At 41.8% G+C, this 21037-nt stretch overlaps 1 protein-coding gene across 1 annotated transcript; it reads left to right on the forward strand.

The window, feature by feature from the left end:
• Nucleotides 1–8900: 8900 nt before the first annotated feature.
• ARRDC4 (arrestin domain containing 4) lies at nt 8901–20795 on the forward strand. Its single transcript, XM_046009511.1, has 8 exons — nt 8901–9332; nt 13613–13679; nt 13924–14071; nt 16033–16135; nt 17151–17407; nt 18115–18277; nt 19369–19523; nt 19900–20795. Exons 1-8 carry the CDS (start codon nt 9044–9046, stop codon nt 19954–19956), a joined length of 1239 nt encoding a protein of 412 aa, XP_045865467.1. The 5' UTR covers nt 8901–9043; the 3' UTR covers nt 19957–20795.
• The last annotated feature ends 242 nt before the right edge of the window (nt 20796–21037 follow it).

Raw genomic sequence — 21037 nt, forward strand, 5'->3', positions numbered from 1 at the left:
CCTACTCTGCCTTCCCCTGTCCCTCTCAAATTCTGTGTACAGGAAGCAGGTGTGTCCAAACCTGGGCAAGATGAGATGAATGTCTTCTATTCATATCCCTTCCCTTGGTATTCAACTTTTTTTTTTTAATATTTTATTTATTTGACAGAGAGAAATCACAAGTAGGCAGAGAGGCAGGCAGAGAGAGAGGAGGAAGCAGGCTCCCTGCGGAGTAGAGAGCCCGATGCGGGGCTCGATCCCAGAACCCTGAGATCATGACCTGAGCCGAAGGCAGCGGCTTAATCCACTGAGCCACCCAGGCACCCCTATCCCTTCCCTTGGGTCCAATCACATTTCTGTCCTAAACATGAGACCTGAAACACACACACACATACACACACACACACACACACACACACACACACACTACTAAAACCCAAGTTTAATAAACACCTGCCAATGAACAGTCAATCTTCACCTCACCATCACTGACAAAGGTCTTCCACAAGCAGGGTGGGGACCAGGAGAGAAAAAAAAAAATCCCAGGTATGTCAAGAAAACAGGGAAAATACATAAAATAAACTTCACCAGAAATGTGTGACACCCATATGAAGAAAAAGATAAAATTTTATTGAAGAACACAAAGCTTTTGGATGTGAAAACTTAATATGTGTAAACGCTAATTCTCTACAACTTAACTGATAAATCCAAACTTTCCCCAATATTATTTCAATGAAATATCCAGGTTTTTCTATGAAAACCTGACAAGTTAGTCCTAAATATCTTCAGGAAGATAAAATGTAGAAAAATAGCCAAAATAAAACATTTTAAGGATAGAAATGAGGTGACGTCCGCTCCACTAGTGATCAGAACTTACTACGGAAAAACCCGAAGTGAACAAAAATGTTTTGGTGCAGGAACAGACAACAGGACAGTATAAGGGAGAATAATTAAAAACAAAAAAGACTGATTTACATCAATTTGTTATGTGATAAAAATGAATATTCCATACAATGGGAAAGAGAAATAAATAAATTACAATAAATTATGTTGGAGGAATTAGCTATATCTTTGGGAAAAAATGATTAGATACTTTTGTTCACAAGATACTCAAATTAGGGAGCTTAAAGTTAAAAAAATTAACAAAAGGAGAAAACATAGGTAAAGTTTTCATAATCATGGTAAAGGGAGGACTTGTAAAAAAGCAAGAAAAATGAAGTGCCATTTTATATAATAACATGCCCCATGGGAATAAACTCAATCTCATTCACATTCCTACAAAAGTACATTTAAACCCCAATAAAATACCCCTTTCCACCCAACTGGTTGGCAAAAATTTTAGGCTGTTTTTATCCATGGTTGGCAAGATAAAAAAGTGATTCCACGCACTGATGACAAGACTGTAATCTTTGGAGGGCAATCTGGCAGGATGTATTTAAATTAAAAATGACAAGTCCTTTGACCCAGCAATTGCACTGTAGGATTTCTACCTTAGGGGAGATAATTATGCAGAGACTTTATAGAAGGCTATGTGCAAAATTATTAATAGCTCCAAAACTAAAGGAACGTAAATGCTTATTAGTGGGTTATGATTCTATAAACAATGGTGCAGTCACACCATGAAATCCTATGATATTCATAAAAACCATCAGGCAGACCTTTAAGTCATGATTAACCAGGCTCCGGCATACTTTGAAGTGAAGAAAAGCCAAGTGCAGAGCCCATAACTAGAGTATGATTTTATGTGTTTGTGGGTACGTGTGTAAAACAAACATATAAAAATATAAACATGCACTCAAGCTTGCAAATGTAAATACTTAGTGGTTAGTGTTTATTTAGAAATAGTGGCTATGGCTTCAGACCAGGGATGGATGGTCTAAATGGGACCAAAATAGGAGCATGGGACTCTCCAGCTCTCACGTGCTCTGTTTGAGTTCACTGGGAAAGAGACTTGATTCCTAAAGTGACTTTCTACAGGTTTTACCATTCACAGTGTAATAAAGATTTATCATTTATATTGATAATTTTATGATTTAAATCAATTAGAATTCCTCATCAGCCCCCAAATAGTTGCAGGAAGGTGTGCTGTGAAATCCATACGTGGCCATTTCCATCAGAGCAGACCCTCGTGGGCCAAAAGGATTGTTGTCATGGGCAATTACGTTGAACATCTGTGACCGAATGATGTTCGGTCACAGATGAGCTCTTCCCATTGATTCTGCATTCAATATGGGTCTAATTATGTTTATTTAAGATCCTTAATTGTTACTTATCTCGTGCATCTTGGTTTCATGTTTGCCTGTTCAGTTTCAGTAATGGAACTGTAATCTACTATCAATTCATTCGCAGGAAACACTTCCTTGCTGTGCTTTTTCTGGTGCTGTCACAATTCAACCACATTACGTGTGCGAGAACCCTGCAGGAAGAAGGCAGGGCCTTTCTGCTCTTCAGAATAAGATAGCTGTAGAGAGTCCTGTCTCTCCTGTCTCTCTATCACACGTTGGGTGGGGGGTAGGGATCAAATTTGTCTGTGGTATTTCCCTTTTTCAGTGTATTTTTGTTCTCTTTGATTTCCCTGCTCAGTCAGTTGTCTATTCCCCCATATGCGTTCTCCCTTCCAACTTTCCTTCAAGTTTAAAAAAAAAAAAAAGAAAGAAAGAAAAGAAAAAAGCTCAGTTCAGTTATTTCCTCTGCAGCTGCCACCAATCATTTTTGGAAGAAGGTGGAGATCATTTTAAGCCTGTGGAGAGACAGGTGCTCCAACACAATGCTAACCATTTCCGGGAGAGTATTGTTAATTTAGAAAGGAGCACTTCAGCGTCAAGGGCAGTGTGTACTGTACTAGGAGGGAACCCCAGCTGGGAGTGGGGGAACCCCAACTGAGAGAGCTAAACATCTCCTCTTTCCTCTCCTTCGAGTAAGTGAGGCATTTTTCCTTCTTCTTTTCTCTTCCATCCTGCTTCCCTTCCTTCCCTTCTCTTTTCCCTTTAACCATGATACTGAAGGGCAACGTTATGAACACAGAATGACTTGGGTCTGACCTTGGTTTTGTCACTTACTGAAAACGGAATGTGAAGCAAGGCACTCCAATTTTCTGAACCTCGGTCCCTTGTCTGTAAACCTGGATCTCCATCCCAAAATGGCCCCTCACAGGAATTTTCGAGAGGTTGAACAGGATTACATGTGTTGAGCCCCTAGGCTCATATTCAGTGAATGGTAAGTAAGGTCAGATCCTCCTTCCCTCCCCCAACTTCCAAATCAGGTAGCAAATGAGTTTCAAACCTCAGTCAGCCTCCCAATAAAAATCAAGGTATGAGTGAGCACAAATAAAGTTACCACATAAAAATAGTGAGGCAAAAGCAAGAGGAATGTGTGTATCCTTTGTAAAGATAATGGATGTGTGTTGGTACTTACTCAGCATTTTAATTACCTTTTTAAGATGGGAAGGATCAGGAAAAATAAATTCTAGTGCTAGAAAACATAGAGTCACACAATAAAACACCTCTCTCCCAAGGATTATAACTAAAACTATGATAATAAAAAGGAGGAGGAGGAGGAAGGAGGAAGAAAAGGAGAAGGAATAGGAAATAGCTAAGCTCTGGTGACAGCAAGTGGCTTGGGAAGGGAAGTCAAAACGTAAAAAGCAAACTATCATGAGTGAGTTTTTTGGAGGGTTTTCTTTCATCTCTTGGCTTGGAACCAACAATGACCCCACTGTGGAAATGCACACAACCACAGGCAGCAAAAATATCATAGAGCTCCCCTATCTTTCAGTCACAGAACCAAGATCAAGTATTCCCACAAGCAGGAGACTATGGGGGAAAAAATTCCCAGTTGCTATTTTGGAATAATTTTAAACTTACAGAAAGTCTGCAAAGATCGTCTAGTGTTCCCATGCACCCCTCACCCACTTTACCCTATTGTTATCATTTTACACTATCATGATCCACTTTTTAAAATGAAAAAAAGTGTTCATTGGTACACTTATCACTTACCATGTACACTTACACTTATGTGTACATTATTTTCACCAAACTCCAGACTTCATTTGGATTCACTCGTTTTTGCATGAATGTCATTTTCTGTCCCGGATACAATCTTGGGTACCCTATTGCATTTAGTCTTGTGTCTAGGAGTTTCTTGGTCTTTTCTGTTTTTTATGGGCTTGAGAGTTTTGAGGATCAGGTGTTTTGTTGAATATCCTTGACATTGAGTTTGCCTGATCTTTTGCTCCTGCTTAGATCGGAGTTATGTGTTTGGGTAAAGAATACCAAAGGGAGTGATGTGCTGTTTCCATGACATCCTATCAGAGGAAGATGCTATCAACATAATGTATCACTGATTATGTCAATCTGGCTAAAATAGTGTTTTCTGGGTTGGAAAAAAAATCACTAAATCTGGTGCAAAATCAAAGGGAGAAGAAAGAGAATCTACATCACTTACTGGGAATTCTGCCCTGCCCTAAAAATGACTCCCCTCCTGCAACTACAATGAGGTGTCATATTGGCATTAGCTAAAACCTAAGGAGAAAACTTGTCTTTCTGGGAAATCCCCATCTCTTCTCTCTTTTCCCTTGCTACTTTGCCTTGAGAGTAATCCCAATTGTACAAAACTACTTAGTAGCATGTGTGACTTAAACTTTTAGAGAATCAGCAAATTTCTATCTAGGGGATTGGAGAAAGGGACCCCTGGAAGCCACAGAAAATGCGGCAAATAATGGAGAGGAAAGAAATGGACAAGAGTATCCCTTAATTCTGTGTCTGAACTGACAGAAGTCCCGGGCTCATTCTGAGCTGCTCACGTGGAGAAAGACCCAGAGCCAAGGAGCAAAGGATTTGAGAACTGAGTTGACATTGGAATCACAGCCCACATAAGGTGTGTCTGGAACAGTCTGAAGATACCCAGGTTCATTGCCTGTTAAATGAAAATTGTAGACATTCTCCAGAGGATTTTAATATATCATAATATTCAAAATGTCTAGGATGTAATCTAAAATTCCTAAACATAATAAAAACTGGAAAGTGTGACTGATGCTCCAAGGGTGAGACAGTCAGAAGTCAAGCTCAAGATTACCCAGAAATTAATTTTTTTTGAAGATCTTTAAACAATTATTAAAACCATGCTCAAAGAGATAAAGATAGAAACTCTTTATGAATGGGAAGATAGGTGTTCTTATCAGGGAAATAAACTATTTTTAAATGAGTATTTTAGAACTGAAAAAGAAAATATCTGAACAAAAAAACTCACTGGAGGATCTGAATAACACAGTGAAGCAGACAGAGAAAAGAGTCCATGAACTTGCAAACAGACCAATACAATTTACCCAATTTCTCCAACAGAGAGAGAAAAGAAAAAGAGTGAAAAACGGAGACTCTCAAGTTCCTATGAGACAAAAAGATCAAAAAGATCTAACATTAGAATATTAGAAAGAATATTAGGTCAAAAAGATCTAATATTCATATTTAAGTCCCCAAAGAAGCAGAGAAAGAGATTGGTGCAGGGAAAAAAATCTAAAGACATAATGGCAACAAAACAACAAAAACAAACAAACAAAAACATAAATGTGGAGCAAGACATAAATATACAGCTGTAAGAACTCCACAAAAAATAAACTAAAAAAAACCCATTATATTCAAATTTATGAAAACTAAAAATAAAGAAAAAAATATTGAAAGCAAACAGAAAAAAAAAATGACATATATGGGAACAACAATTTGAAGGACCACTTGGTTTCTTACCAGAAAGCGAAGTTCTCAGAAGACAATGGAACAACATGTATCAAGTCTGAAGAGAAAAGACCTTCCAACTCGGGATTCTGTATGCAGCACACATATCCTTGAGTAATGACATCAAAATGAAAACATTCTCAGAAGAACAACTAAGTGAATTCATTGTCAGCAGGCCTCTTCTAAAACAAATGTCAAAGAAAATTCTTCAGTCTAGAATGTTCTCGAGGGAACTCAGAACTTCAGAATAAACAAAGAGAAAAACAAAAATGAAAAATATATGGGTAATTATAATAGAGCCGTTTTCTCTTGTGTTTTTTACAATATGTATAACTATTGGGAGCAAAAATGTAAACGGTGTCTCGTGGAGTTATCCATAACCATGGATGTAATATACATACTCACTATGACATAAAGGGGGAACACCAATTCCTAGAGAAACTGCTTAAAATATACTACAAAGAGAGTCTGAAAATTGATAGATTTAAATGGGTTATGCAAAGATATTCAAATAATTAATAAGAAAGCAAGAAAGCCGGAGCAGAGAAACACACACACACACACACACACACACACACACACACACACCCCACAGAGGCACAAATCAAGCAAATAATAAAATGATACACCTAAAACCAGCCATATCGAAGACTGCATTGTATGTAACCGGTCTAAACACATCAATTAATGATGGAGACTGTCAGATTGGATTTTTTATTTTTTAACATGCTGTATGCTGCTATCTTAATGCTAGCAGAACTCCAATAGCCATAATAATGTATGCACCATAAAAACCAATTTTATCTGTGAATGGGGGGGCACCAGATAAATTAAATCACCAGATAAATAAAATCCACCTAGTTATAGAATAGGTTTTGTTTTAAAATCCTCCTTTTTTAAGGTTTGGCTGAGACAGCTCTTCTCTACAGCACACATGGCCAGGCCCACTGAAGTCAGTTAAATGGCTCTAGATGACCACACAACAGCCATCTGCTAACAGAGCTCTGATTTTGTTTAGCCCCCAGAGAAAAATCACTGGTCTGAGCGAACTGTAAAAAATCTCATTTCTTTTTGCCAGTTAATGACCTACGGTGCACAGATGAGTCTGTTTGGGCCAACACCATGTAAGAAGTCTATCGGGGGCATCTAGGCAATGTATTTTCTTTCCAAAAGGAGAGAAGAAAAAAAGAAAAGAAGCAAGGACTCCCTGCTTTATTTTGTAAATTCTGCTTTGGGATATTTAGAGCTGTGGTAACCACTCCCACTAGGAAGGGAGCTATGACAGTGAAGGGAGAGGAGAGGAGTGCATTGAACCAACCCTGACAGTACCTGCTGTTGGACTTCTGGTTAAGTCAACAAGAAGTATACTTATTGCTTAAGCCAACGTTTGGCCATGCATTCTACCTGTAGTAGCAAAGACAGCCCAATCTTTCTCAGCACAGAATGTCTGCCATATGTGCATTTCTGCCTTTTGGGCATGGTTAGAGCCACTACCCTTCCCCCTTTCTCAGCCACCTAATTTGGAAGGGATCGGGGGAGAAGACAGAGAACATCTGCCTAGAGAAGGTGAAGATATAGTAGAGTAAGAGCCCGAGTACTATTCACTTATTACAAAGCCAAATAATATTATAAGGGTTGGGATTCTTTCACTCAAGGAAGTCAACATTATTGAGTGCTGATTTTGTCCCAAACTCCGTTAGGTACTACAGATACAACGAGAACATGTTCTGTGCTTCAAATGGCAGTCATGAACACGACGCAAATAAGACTATAAGGTGAGGTTGTGTTATAAAGAAAAGTGGACGAGTAATAGCATGTTGGGAATTCTTCTAAAGTCGTGAGAAACTATTTCAGCTATTTCAGAAACTATATCAGCTATTTCAGAACTATGCAGAGATTTGTAGACATTTCCACTTTCTTTCAGAAGCGATAAAGACACTTTGAAATTGTAAAGCTTCAGTAAAGTTTCACATTAATAATTTAATCTCAAAGGTGGCAACAAGGCAACCTTTCATTTGGGATTAAAAAAAAAAAAAGGAAATACCTGCTTCAGGAAAGTTTTAAAATTTCAATATGAGATCAATCCATCTGTGATAACACCTCACTAACTTGGAAATTTAGTAAGGGAAGAACTTAAAAGGGTTAGAAAATGGCCAGATAATGTCAGCTATGCTAGATGGTGGGGGGGGGGGAGAGTTGAGAAGGAATAGAATATTAAAGAACAAAATGAAAATGAGGATAGGCAAAAGGAGCATGGGCGTGGAGAACAAGTCCTGAAGACAACTGGAAGTCGTCCTGGACTATGACAAGGAGGTCAGGAAATCCTTTCGGGTGGAGCAGAAACTTGGGGAGCACACACTGTTTTGAAACAACCTGATTCATGACCTTGTTTACAACAGGAAGAATCAGTGTTCTGGGCTATTCGAATACCAGCTTAGAAAGGCTGTGAGCCCAGCAGAACTCTTTGGGTGTTGTAGCAGGTTGAAAATCACAGCGTTCATCCTTCCAGTCTGTGGTTCTTTCTCAGGCTGGGAATTGCGAGACCTTATAGAAGCGGGGCTTGGGAACCTGGAAGTTGGTAATTGCCAAGTTATCCATGAAAGCTTCCAGACAGCTAGCTGGCCACCCACCCAAAACTCACAGGAGAATTATTGCTGAGTTCCATTTTCCAGGGTATGTATTTCCCCATAAGTACTGCAGATTAAATCATAAATACGAGCCAGTTACAGTCACAACAGCATATACCAATACGAACCCAGAGACTTCTGCAAACGGGCCCCACGCCGCCAGAAACCCCGCCCCCGTTCGTAACCATGGCAACGGCTGACTCTCTGCAAGCCGGAGATTCCCGGTTCCGCCCCCTCCCGAACAAATATTGTTTCCCACTATCTGTCCACATGGGCGCACCGCCTCACTATTGGTCAGTACCCCAGGACTGTGCCTTGTTCCAGCCAATAAGCGGCCTGTGCACGTGTACGCTTGCGTACCCCGATTGGTCACTGCTTTCTGATCACGCACTGCCTACCTGCGCCATCCAGTGCGTGGGAGCGCCTATGAAATGACTCAGTAACCATTTACAACCAATCGGCACGGGGCGGGACTCACAGCCGGCCTATGGGAGCGCGCCGGGGGTGGGCTGTCCCGGCCCCTGTCCGGGCCCACCTGGGTTTGTTAAAGCGATAGGCCCCGCAGCGCGCCAGGGCTCCACCGGGCAGCGCACAGCAGCCGCAGTGACCCTCAGCGTGCGGCGGGCGCCCGTGACAGCGGCGCTGTTCCGCTCGCCAGGCCGGCTCCGGGCAGCTGCCGACCTCCCTGGCGCGGGCCCATCGCCCGGCGGGATGGGCGGTGAGGCGGGGTCCGCGGCGGCCGCGGGCTCCGAGGGCCGCGTGAAGAACTTGGGTCTGGTGTTCGAGGATGAGCGCAAGGGCTGCTACTCGAGCGGCGAGACGGTGGCGGGACACGTGCTGCTGGAGGCGGCTGAGCCGGTGGCCCTGCGCGCGCTGCGCCTGGAGGCTCACGGCCGAGCCACTGCCGCCTGGGGCCCGAACCCTGGCGCCGCATCCCCGGCCGCCGCCTCGGAGGTGGAGTACTTGAACGTGCGCCTGAGCCTGCGCGAGCCCCCGGCCGGTGAGCGAGGGCCACGGCCCCGGGGTCCCCGATGGGTCACAGAGGCTCCGCAGAGGGGCTGGCAGGAACCGGGAGGGCGCGCGCCGGCGGATGACCCCCGGCTAGGGGGGTGGAGGCGGGATCCGGGGCTGGGGTCCGCCCACATGGTGGCCGGAGCCTCGGTTTGGGGGCCGGTGACGGGAGGGTAACAATGCCTGTGTCCCCCATTGCACAGCACTGGGGCGATCCCGCGAGGGGAGTGCTCGCGTCTACCTGGCGCCTCCAGGCCGTCTCGCTTGGGCCTGCCCAGCGCCAGGCGTCCCAGGACCTTCCAGGACCGCCGCTGGAATGAACCGTTGCCATGGGAACCTGTGACGAGCAGTCAGAAATCTAAGACCCGGGGATCTAGGTCCTCTCCCTTCTGGCCTGAGGGATGGAGAGCGGAATCAGACGAGGAGGTTCCATGCTTGGTGCTCAGTGTTTTATGGGCCTCCCCTTCTTCCCATCTTGGACGTAGACTCGTACTCGGTTCAAGATGAATTAGCAAAACCTCAGTCCTGGGAAGAGGGAAGTAGTTCAAGTTCAACGGAAGTGTTTCTTGACCATCATACTTGGTTTCTCTCTTCTGGGAGCAGAGTAACTTAAGAGTTCTGCTTCTGCCCTATATTTTGTCTTTTATTCTTTGCTTCTTTTTGTTAACTTGCAGCATCCCCCTCCCCTCCCTGCCTCAGTGTAGGCGTTTTGAGACAGTGGGATCCTGGTGTTGTAAGTTTGGGGAGGAACGATTACCCACTTCTAGTCCACTTAATAGTGTAGGTCTTTCCAAGTGCTTATGTGGCAACTCATGACATAGCTATTTCATCTGTATGTATACTATGTGTATAAATATAAAACTTTATAGAATTGTATATAAAAAGTATGCAAATTTAATAATCTTAATCATGAAAATACTAGGAACAGTGAGTCTTGCTCTTCATGAAGCTGGTGGTAGCTACTTTAAACTATTTTACCTTCCTGCCTAATCAGCTTCAGCTTTTATCTATAGAAGGAGAAAATGGTATAAAGGATCTTAATGTTTTAACCTTTCCTGTGTCCTATATGCAGTAAATAGTATGTGCAATTTTGCCTTTTCCTACTTTGGAGAAGTAGACTGTTCATAGTTAAATCCTCAAGGATGTGAGAATCCAGTAATCTCAAGTATTGTAGTGAGGAAAAAGCATATTTGGAACCAAAGTCTTTTGAATTCACCAATGCAGTGTGTTGGGTGATCCTCTCAGTGTGGTTTCCAGGATCAGCCCACACATGCCTCCCCCAGTGGTTGGGACAACACAGATTTTCAAGATGGCTGACTGGAGTCAAGGATCATGGAAGAGAGAAGTGAAGTGGTTTTTGTCCAGGACTTTGGACTCTCTATATCTCTGTGCCCATAACTATTGAGTAAATAGAAGTGAGATTAATAGCAGTTGGACCTGGTATTAGCAATAAAGAAATTGCTTTGGTAGAATCTGGTCTGACAAATACTATTTAGAATCACAGGCTAGATCTTGCTTTTTCATTCTGATGGAATAGAATGTCCTAGCCTAGACAAGCTGAAAAATTTTAGCTTCTTTTCTCAAAAGATATCATAGCAAATATTGGCAAAAATTGTTTTATTTAAAAAAATCATAGTTTGCTTTAGGAGATCTCATGAGAAAAAAAAAGAACACTCGTAATATCTGTAGCTTGGAAGAAGTTAGCAACTTTACATAATTATAGATTCTCAGGGTTATTTGTTTTCCAAAAACTAGCTGAATTTCAGTCACCCAAAGAGATTTTTAGAAATCTAGATTTTTGGAAAATGTGTCTATGAGATCTATTTTCAGGAAACCTCCCTAGATAACTGTTTGGCACTGTTAATCTAATCTACTTGCTATCATTGTGATTGACTTTCTTCATGTTTTTCTTAATTATTGAGGAATTATGGTAAAAAGACAAGACAGAACAGAGAATTGGTTTTACTTGGTCACTCAGCAGCAGTATGACTTTGTGGGAGTCCTTGAACCTTCCTGAGCCCAAGTCTCTGACTCTGTAATGATGCTGTAAGCTCCCACGGCTCCTGAGTGCCCTGAGTGAGAGCACGGGCCTTAAGACCATTGGTGCCTGGAATGACTCTCTGTGATACTGTAGTCCTCAGTGTGTAAGGCAGAAGTACTGAATCATGAGAACAGAGGCAGAAATGGGCACGTGATTCAGCTTGTGAAACTTTTAACAAAAAAATAATAATCACAAGAAAAAGGAAGAATAATTAGATTTGTTTCCAAATCCTATAAGCTAGGTTTATCAACTTTCTCCATTTGTGTTCCTATTTATGTATGGAGGTGAGGGAAAGTCTTGTTTTAAATGTTTTAGTTCCTGTGTTCATTTGTATTCTCTATGATGAGAGAACTTTCTCTCTCAGTAGCCCCAGTAATGCTGTTCTCCACACATACCCACTGTGCCCGGCCTCATGCTGTTCCCTTCCTCTGAAACCCCCTCCTGGGCCTCTCCGTGCCAGCTCTCAAGTACAGAGCAGGTACCGTCCTCTCCTGGGGCTCTTGTACTCTGGGCTCATGACTCTGTGTGTGTCTGTAGCCTCCTCTCCTCCTGTGGTCTGTCTGAGGATGACCTTACACATTTTTGTATCCACCATGCCTGCTGTCTAAGTGCTGTGAGGTTTGAACTCACATGAAACCCACGTTTCTAAACATTGTAAAGGACACGGCTTGTCATATTCCATAGTCTAAGGATTGTAACTTAAAACTTTAGTCCAGGTCTCATTGGGATTGTCTGGAGCCTTTTACTCACTAGCACAGTTGAGTCTCACTGGGAGGGCAGCTCTGGGCACAGCTGAGCCCTGGGGACCGCCTTCATCACTGTGGTTGAACAGGGCCTCATGTCCCTGTCCCTTGTTCACTTTGCCTCCAAGTCCCCTACCTGTGCTGTGTTTCTTATTTGAATGACCTTTTAGTGGTAAATACCTTACTTTTATTCCCCCTAATATATTACATGCTGAAATTTGGGGACGGATTCAGAAGACTAAATGGGCCAATAATGCATTCCTGTTTTCTAAAAGTACAAGGTTGAAATGTTAATTGTTTCTAGTAAGTGAAAAAATATTCCATTTTACCAGCCCTTTAAATGTCTCTCTCTTTTTTGAATGAATGGATACAGTAGGAAGCTCTGTTTTTAGTATCAACTAACCAGGCAAATCTTGAAGAAAGTTCTCGTCTCTGTTGCACTTTCTTCCTCTGAATCATGCCACCCTTAATGAGGGGGTTTAGTTCAGAACTTGAATGGATGAGCATAAAGTGAAGGGGAAGTTTCTAAGTATCTCGGCATAGCTGTCTGAACCATGTGACAGTCTGGAGTTGACTTTGGATCTGAATGATGCCGGTTGTTTTTGTGTTCACGGGAACTCCAGCAGCGCCCCGGCCTCGCAGGGTCCATCTGCACACTGCAGCTCGGCCTTGACAAGCGGGGCTAAGCCTCTGCGTGAGAGAAAACCCAGCTGGCTGACCCAGGCCCAGACTAGGAGGGAGGAGTCATGACTGTGCTTGACAGACCCTGCTCTATATGTTGACCTAACCACCAATTAACTAACCACCTATTAATTGGTAGAGCTTAAGTGTGAATGCATGACCCTTACCTTATAAGTTGTCCTGTTGGTTTGGCTGTTTGGAATTATATTCAATCTTCACAATATTCTAAGGAAATTTTTCACCTTCCTTTTGCATTTTTGCCTAAGGAATACAGAATCAGATTTTTATGGTACACCCAAAATAAATAGATGCATTTTTTGCTAAATCATCTTTAAATCCATTTTAATGTTGGTATTTCGTATTAGTATAATAGCATACTATAACATATACTATTAGTGTAATAGAAATGGTGTGTGTTTATAAAATAACGTTGGGATACTTGTGCTAGTTCAAGAGTGGGCAACAAATGTGTATGTGTACACACACACATGTTACAGATATACTTGTGTGTGCATGTATACATATATGTGCAGGTATATACATAATGTGTGTGTACATGTGACCTCTGGGTTCTGATTGGTCTCTTTAAAGGTAGAAGCTGTACGTGTCTATATATGGCTTGAAGTTGATGAAACTTGGTAGAAACTGATTCACATTCTAATTCTCTAAATCTTAGAGATTAATGTACTTTTTGGAGTATCCTGGATACTCCAGGGGGAACCTCCCTTTAAAAAACTATGACTTAAGTTGTGAAAATTCTTGATCTAATAGGAACGTCAGTTAAAAATGTATTTTCTTTTTTAGGTGAAGGCATCCTCTTACTACAGCCTGGAAAACATGAATTTCCATTTAGCTTTCAACTTCCATCTGAGTAAGTGAAATGATACTACTTTTGTGATTTTCTTGCTCTGCAATATGCCCGTCCCGAGGGGAGGGTGCCAAGTATCTCTGACGCTCAGTGATGCCCGTTGATCTTGAATAACCCCTCACAGACTTCCCCTGTTCACATTCTTCTTGGTTTTTTTTTTAACCCAAACCAACACTTTAAGGGTGTATTTCCAGTAGTGTTTCACTGAAAGATAAACTTCTCAATTAACATCTTTGGTTCATTTCAGACCTTTAGTAACCTCATTCACCGGGAAATATGGAAGTATTCAGTACTCTGTGAGGGCAGTTTTGGAACGACCCAAGGTACCTGACCAGAGTGTGAAGCGGGAGCTCCAGGTTGTTAGTCACATCGATGTCAATGCACCAGCGTTACTAGTGAGTCCTTCTCCTCCTCTTCCTCCTCCCCTCCCTTCCTCGCTTCCATCAGGGGTGCTGTGTACACCAAGCCCACCCGTCCTGTCACTTTCTGATACAATCTTGTAACCCGTGGGCCTTCGCGATAAATGTGTGATTCTAGGTTGGGCAAATTACAAATTGTGTGTGTTAATACTATTGGTTATGTCTCCGTTATTCGGGGCTGCTTTTGCCAAAAAGTTACACAGGCTTGAAATGCATTAATAAGGCTTAATAACACTAATGTGCACACAGAGAGGGCTTACTTTTCCCAGAGCGGCCACATTCACGGGGCGGTGGTATTCTAAACTCTTCAATAATAGCAGGTTGAGGAACAGTAATTATGGAAGAGTATTAATCAAGCTCAGCCTGTTATTGAGGCTCAGGCCATTATGCTATGTATCCTTCCATTTTGCATGTCATTTTCCAACATTAAGTAAGTGCGTGCAGCTGCTGTGGAGAGCCTTTCTCTTATCATTTCCTTATGACAGATTTGGCCACATTAAAGCATTGAACTTCTAATCATCACCAGAAATACTGTAGGCTGATAAGAAAGATTAGGCTGTAAGTAACAACAGAATAGGCAAGATGGGAGCTAATGAGCTAGATTCTTTTATCTAAACCCATATTATCAAAATAATATAAAATTATACCTTGTACTTTCATGATAGCTATGAGGACCTAATGGTTCTTCATTTAAATATGAATGAATGAATGATTTTTTTTTTTTTTTTTTTTACTTCATAGAAAATACTGGGATAATTTGAACTTTCCATCATGATACGGATGCTCCAAAGATGTATCATTAGTGTTGGGGGTTTCTTTTTCTAGCCAGTGTTTTTAAAGAGAAGGGTAAAAAACAAGTTCAAAGGTGTTTCACCTAATTTTCATTCGAAAATGGAATGGACTTCACTGTAATGTTCACTGGGAGAGGGTGGCGGTGTGTTGGTTACGCTCTAGCTGCATGGTCCCTTGGGGACAGCACCCAGCCGACCAGGCTGAGGCTCCAGTTACAGCTGGAAGTTACCATCCACGTAACACCTTGGGGTTTTTTGTTGTTTTGTTTTTGTCTTGTTTTTTGTTTTTGTTTTTTGTTTTTTTTTTTTTGCAAATTGACAATACCGTCTTGTGCTTTTAGAACTACTTAGAATTGGGAAGGTGACTATTTCTAAACTATGGGACCATTGTGGCAAATGATTTAGGGAGATTTTATTTTTTTGCCAAAAAGAGAAACTACTAATCCTTTAATGTTCTTTTTATAAGTAAAAAAAAAATTGCAGCTTTGGGTTTTACGATGAGCTTTTTTGGTTTGTGCATCTTTTAAATGGAGCATTTTAAATGCTAAAGGTGGGGAGGTCTGTTCAGTAACCTTGTGGGTCCATTATGGTGGGCGTGTTTGCTGTCCTCACACAGGACCCCAAACCTGTCTCAATAATGGGCACTTGAAATTTCTGCCTAATCATGCATTTCTGAATTCAGGAAAAAAGGCCATTTGCTTCTTCTTTATTTTAGATGCCAAAACAAATAGAAGATTTTGATTATTGATTTTTATACCATTTCTTCTTTTACCTAACCTACACGTAAAGTCTTTAAAAGAAAAAAAAAAATCTCTGTCATGTTAATAGTTTCTACTCTTATTTTTTATCATTACCTTATGGGAAGGTATATCATTTCCCAGAATTATAATGATTGTAGGATAAAAGAGGATGGTATCAGCTTATTTGAGTCTGACAATTTATCTTAGTTTTCCTAAAAAGAGAATGATATTTTTTAATGCTTTATGTTTTAGCAAGTATTTTGCCTAATGTCACATGAGGATGAAAAGGTTGATTTGTTTCCTAGACCTTTCTTCTCAACTGTTTAATAAAGAATGATATAATTTTAAGTTCTGTGAGTTTTCTACTGGTTTAATTGAAGTCATGTTATTATTTGAAATTTTCAAGACCCCTGTATTGAAGACTCAAGAGAAAATGGTTGGCTGTTGGTTTTTCACATCTGGTCCTGTCTCACTGAGTGCCAAAATTGAAAGAAAAGGATACTGTAATGGTAAGCAAAATGTTTGAAAGTCCAAATGGAAGAGTCACGCATGTTATTAGCTACTTTTAAGTGATTTTTAAATAGTGTGTTTTGTAATTCATGAGGTACAAACTGTTTTAAAACATGGATAATACGGATTTCTGTTTTTCATATAAATAACGGATATGTACATATTTTTGTTTGGATGAGTGGAGTCCAATAAAACTCCTGGTATTTCTGACTTCGGTCCTTTCATTTGAGTGACAAAGACTAAAACTGGGAGAATGGGAAAATGCCAGCATTTTACTTGATGTTGCAAAAGAATGTCAGGAGCAGTGTTGCTCAGAAGAGGGCTGTCGCGGCATGAAACTCATATGGGGCGTTCTGACCCCATGCCTGGGATGTGTACACAAACACAGGGCGTGAGCGTGTAGAACAGGAACTTCCCAAACAGTCAGATGGATACTGGATAATGGAACCACCATTTGTGAAGGATCAGATTCCGCCCACTGGGCCTGGCCTCCACTCCAGGATTCTAGCTCACTGGGGATGGATGTGGTACAGATGGTGGAACAGTAGACACATAACGGGGGTGGGAAAGTCACCTGCTCTGCCCATTGTTTGATTTATCCTTCACAACGGTTCCTTAAATGCAACGTCTGCGTTCCTCTGTTAGGCAGATTTTAACTTGCTGGGCATTAATGAGTTTGTTAGTGATCTTTTGTATGTAACATAGTACTGGGTCATTTATTTTTAGGTCTTTTCTTAATTTTTATAGATGCTAGCCGTTTACATATCTTTCGAACTGGCAATGTACTATTGCTACATTAGAGAAGCAAATAATACAATAAGTAGAAGCCGGTATCTACCAAGAGCTGCAGTGAACTCTCCGATCTCTGGCGCAGATTCACAATACAAGTTTTCCATCAAAGTTCTCAATTTGTTGCAGTCACGTGGCGACTTGTGCTTCGATTGGTTAGCAGTTCTCTTCCACCATGGTAAGAACTTTCTGAAGTCTCTGAAGATGTTTTTGTTCTCTTTTTAGGAGAAGCCATTCCAATCTACGCAGAGATAGAGAATTGTTCCTCTCGGCTGATTGTTCCCAAAGCTGCTATTTTCCAAACCCAGACGTATTTGGCAAGTGGGAGAACAAAGACTGTCCGGCACATGGTTGCCAACGTGCGAGGAAACCACATCGCTTCTGGGGGCACTGACACGTGGAATGGGAAGACTCTGAAGATCCCACCTGTTACTCCGTCCATCCTGGATTGCTGCATTATCCGAGTAGACTATTCCTTAGCTGTAAGTGGAGAGCTCCTTACGATGGAAAATATATCCCCACGAATATGCACATGTCATACCTGGGGAAGTGTCCTTGTAGGTCAGCATTACAGCAGACCCAGGAATGGTGAAGACTGGCCTTTGTTCTTTTTTTAAAAATTTTTTTTTTTTAAAGATTTTATTTATTAATTTTGACAGAGAGAGATCACAAGTAGGCAGAGAGGCAGGCAGAGAGAGTGAGAGGGAAGCAGGCTCCCTTCAGTGCAGAGAGCCCGACGTGGGACTCAATCCCAGGACCCTGAGATCATGACCTGAGCCGAAGGCAGCGGCTTAAACCACTGAGCCACCCAGGCGCCCCGACTGGCCTTTGTTCTTAATCGAAAATTGTCCCCGTAAGGAACTGAATTAACTAACATGCATTAAGGGTCTTTGTTATATTGAAAACATAGACTTCACTTTTATAATTACTATGTAAGCCGTGCTCACTTACAGTAAAGTATGTTAAGGCTACCGTTCCCCATCACAGAGCAGTCACTGGATTTCCTGGACTCTTCACCTGGTTTGTTCTTCATTTTATCTGGTCACAATCATTTACAGTTTTCTTGGGGAAGTGGTAGCAGGCAACAAAGATCTTGCTTCTGTGAGAAAATAAATTGGAGGTCTAACAGAATTTTGACTCTCCTCTTCTTCCTTTTTTTTTTTTTTTTTTTTTTTTTTGACCCTATTAGGTGTATATTCACATTCCTGGTGCTAAAAAATTGATGCTCGAGCTGCCCTTAGTGATTGGCACAATTCCCTACCACGGTTTTGGCAGCAGAAACTCTAGCATTGCCAGCCAGTTCAGTGTGGATATGAGCTGGCTGACTCTGACTCTGCCGGAGCAGCCCGAAGGTACGAGGCTTGGGGTGTTACATGTAGGGCCCCTGGGACCGCGTAAGACCACCGGTGCTCAGACAACAGTGACTCCCGCCACCACAGCTTTTCTAGACTCTTCTGAGTACTGGACATTACAAAGCTGCCTTCCTGGCAGGGACCTGGAGAGCCTAGCTTATCCCGGTCACAGAGGTGCTGATGGCAGCGCCTAGGATATAGTCGTCATCTCTCGATTCCCATTTATTAACAGTAAGACAACACAAAATAGAATCAGCATACAGTGCTGTGTATTTTCTGTAGCCTCATTTCAGTGATTTTTTTTTCTCACCTGCACTATAACCTACACCTCTTAGAAGAGTAGAATACAACCTAGGACAACCTAGCAGTCCCCAGATACATCCATACTGGGGACACTTATGCCAAGAAGCACCACAGCTTAAATGTCAGGATGATTTGAAAGTAAATGACCAAAGGGCTCATTCTCCAGAGTATTGTAGAACCTGTGACCTGCAGACCCAGGAAAGATCATAAACTAATTTTATTGGAAGGTTTTGCCTAAAACAACAGTTTTGAATAGGAATGGTAGTGCCCCCCAGGAGAGGTTTGGAAACAGGGGAGGGTATTAGTTGTTTGGAGTCCAGCTGGCATCTTAGTTAGCAGAAGGCAGAGATGCTATGTGTCTTGGAATGCACAAGACCATTCTGCACAAAGAATTGTTCACACAGAATTTTGTATGAGCTCGTATTAATGAAGGTGTTTTTATAATTGTCTAATTTTGGTGTACATATAGATAGTATTATTTGCCCAGTTTTAATATGAATTTGCAGGATGGTAACTGCAAAGTAAATCAATGAACAATTAAAGCTTATATTTTTATCAATAAAGTTCACAGTTTTGAACAAAAAAAGAGTAGAATACAGTAACTTAGTAGTGATTTCACAACAGCAGAATGTTCTGTCTTGATGGGCACAAAAACTTGCTCATTAGAGGCGGTGGGGGGAAAACCACTGTTTGCAAATTTAGCTAAATTTCTTACTTTGGTAAGAGTTCAGAAGAGATTGATGTGATGAATTTTTGCATGGATTTCTGAGACTCTGTTTTTGTCGCAGCACCACCAAATTATGCAGATGTGGTATCCGAGGAGGAATTCTCTCGACATGTGCCTCCTTACCCCCAGCCCCCTAACTGTGAGGGGGAAGCATGCTGTCCCATGTTCGCCTGCATACAGGAATTCCGGTTTCAGCCTCCGCCTCTTTATTCAGAGGTAAGCAGAATTAAAGAACATGAGACTTTTAGTTTGCCCTCGGGAAATAATCCTTTATAAGCATCTGTTGCTGATTCCTAATTAGTAAGGGATACATGCTTTAAAAAGTCTTCTAGTGATGGTAGACTGGCACTGATCCAATTACCTCCTTTTGTAATATTTTCTTTGTAAATGATAGCATGCCCATAGAGTACCGTGATCGCCTTTAAATTGTGTTTTGTGGCCGTGGAGTACAGAGCACTTAAGTGACCCACTGGGACTTCTTATTAATAGGCTCAAAGCAGCTTGGCTTCTAACCACCGTGTAATTAGAAATAGACGCTGAGATCATTTGTCGGGTGCTGGGGTAGTAAGCCTGGTCCTCTTTCCTTCTGCAGGTTGACCCACATCCACCTGATGTCGAGGAGACCCAGCCTGTTTCCTTCATTCTCTGAACAGATGTCAGAAATCACTGTGTTCATCATCAGTTTTGAGTATCAGTTCCTTCCCCCACCTTACCTTTTTGGAAAAGAGGGAGAGAAGAGGAGTGCAAGAACAGAAACGAACATCCAGATCGAAGGTGAAAGAAATTAATATGTGAACTTCCCAGTGGGCCAACAGGATCATTTCACAAGCGGATGATATGGTTGTGTGTCCCCTTTAACGCAGCGAAGCAGATGTGAAAAGTCAACGTGACAAGAACGTCCCGGAAGTCCTGATGGTGACCGACTAAGTGAAGGGTGCCTGCGCTAAGAGAACAGACTGTGCGGAGAGTGGAAACGCTACGCAAGTGTCACTTTAAAAAGGTTTCTCCAAGTGGAACAGAAGTTACCCCGAGCTTTAAGGAAGTAGAGACTCATTGGGAGCCTTCATTTTGAAGGAGGCAGCAGCACAATAGGAAAGGCCTGCTCTAAAGATGCATTGTGACGCTGACACCCAGGGGCTTCGTGGTTTCTTACAGTGGCCCATAGGACTAAGTCCCTGGGAGAACCTTTTGATGAGGTCCTAATGTGGTGACACAGTTTCACTTTGTAAATCAGCTCTACAGTATTATGAAATCGAGAAAAGGGTTCCTTGCAAGGCATGTCAGTTCAGAGGGGAAAGATGAATTTCAGCACAAGAACACGTTTTGTCAAAGGCTAGACTTTTTAGCCCCTTTAAGTACTTTGGTAGGGTATGTGTTTGATTTTCTCCATGTCATATTCACCTAGGATCACAGTAGAAAAAAAAAGGGAAAAAAAAGGAAAAAAAAAAACCCCAAAAGCCTTTCTTAACCTACCTCTAGTGGGGTTATCAGAATCCTTTGAAAACGCCAGGCCTGATGGGCCTTGTTTGGAGTTTCCGCTAATTGGCAGTGGCAGTCTCCTCTTCCGAGTCACCGAGTGTGCAGGTGGACCAAGGGAAAGATCCGTACGGCTAGCGTCAGATGGAAGTTAATATATGTCTACCAAAGGGTATTAAAAGTAAATGCAAAATCAAAAGAGGGTACAAGTAACCATGGTTTTTAAAAAGGACAAACTGAATTCCTGCCAAGAG

The sequence above is a fragment of the Meles meles genome, chromosome 6, assembly GCF_922984935.1.
Source record: "Meles meles chromosome 6, mMelMel3.1 paternal haplotype, whole genome shotgun sequence".
Classification (NCBI taxonomy): domain Eukaryota; kingdom Metazoa; phylum Chordata; class Mammalia; order Carnivora; family Mustelidae; genus Meles; species Meles meles.

Excerpts from the sequence above, each read along its gene's own strand:
- ARRDC4 (XM_046009511.1), top strand. The coding sequence starts at position 9,044 with ATGGGCGGTGAGGCGGGGTCCGCGGCGGCCGCGGGCTCCGAGGGCCGC. Across the intron at positions 14,072-16,032 it reads TCAATGCACCAGCGTTACTA|ACCCCTGTATTGAAGACTCA; the intron begins GTGAGTCCTTCT and ends GAAATTTTCAAG. Across the intron at positions 19,524-19,899 it reads CTCCGCCTCTTTATTCAGAG|GTTGACCCACATCCACCTGA; the intron begins GTAAGCAGAATT and ends TTCCTTCTGCAG.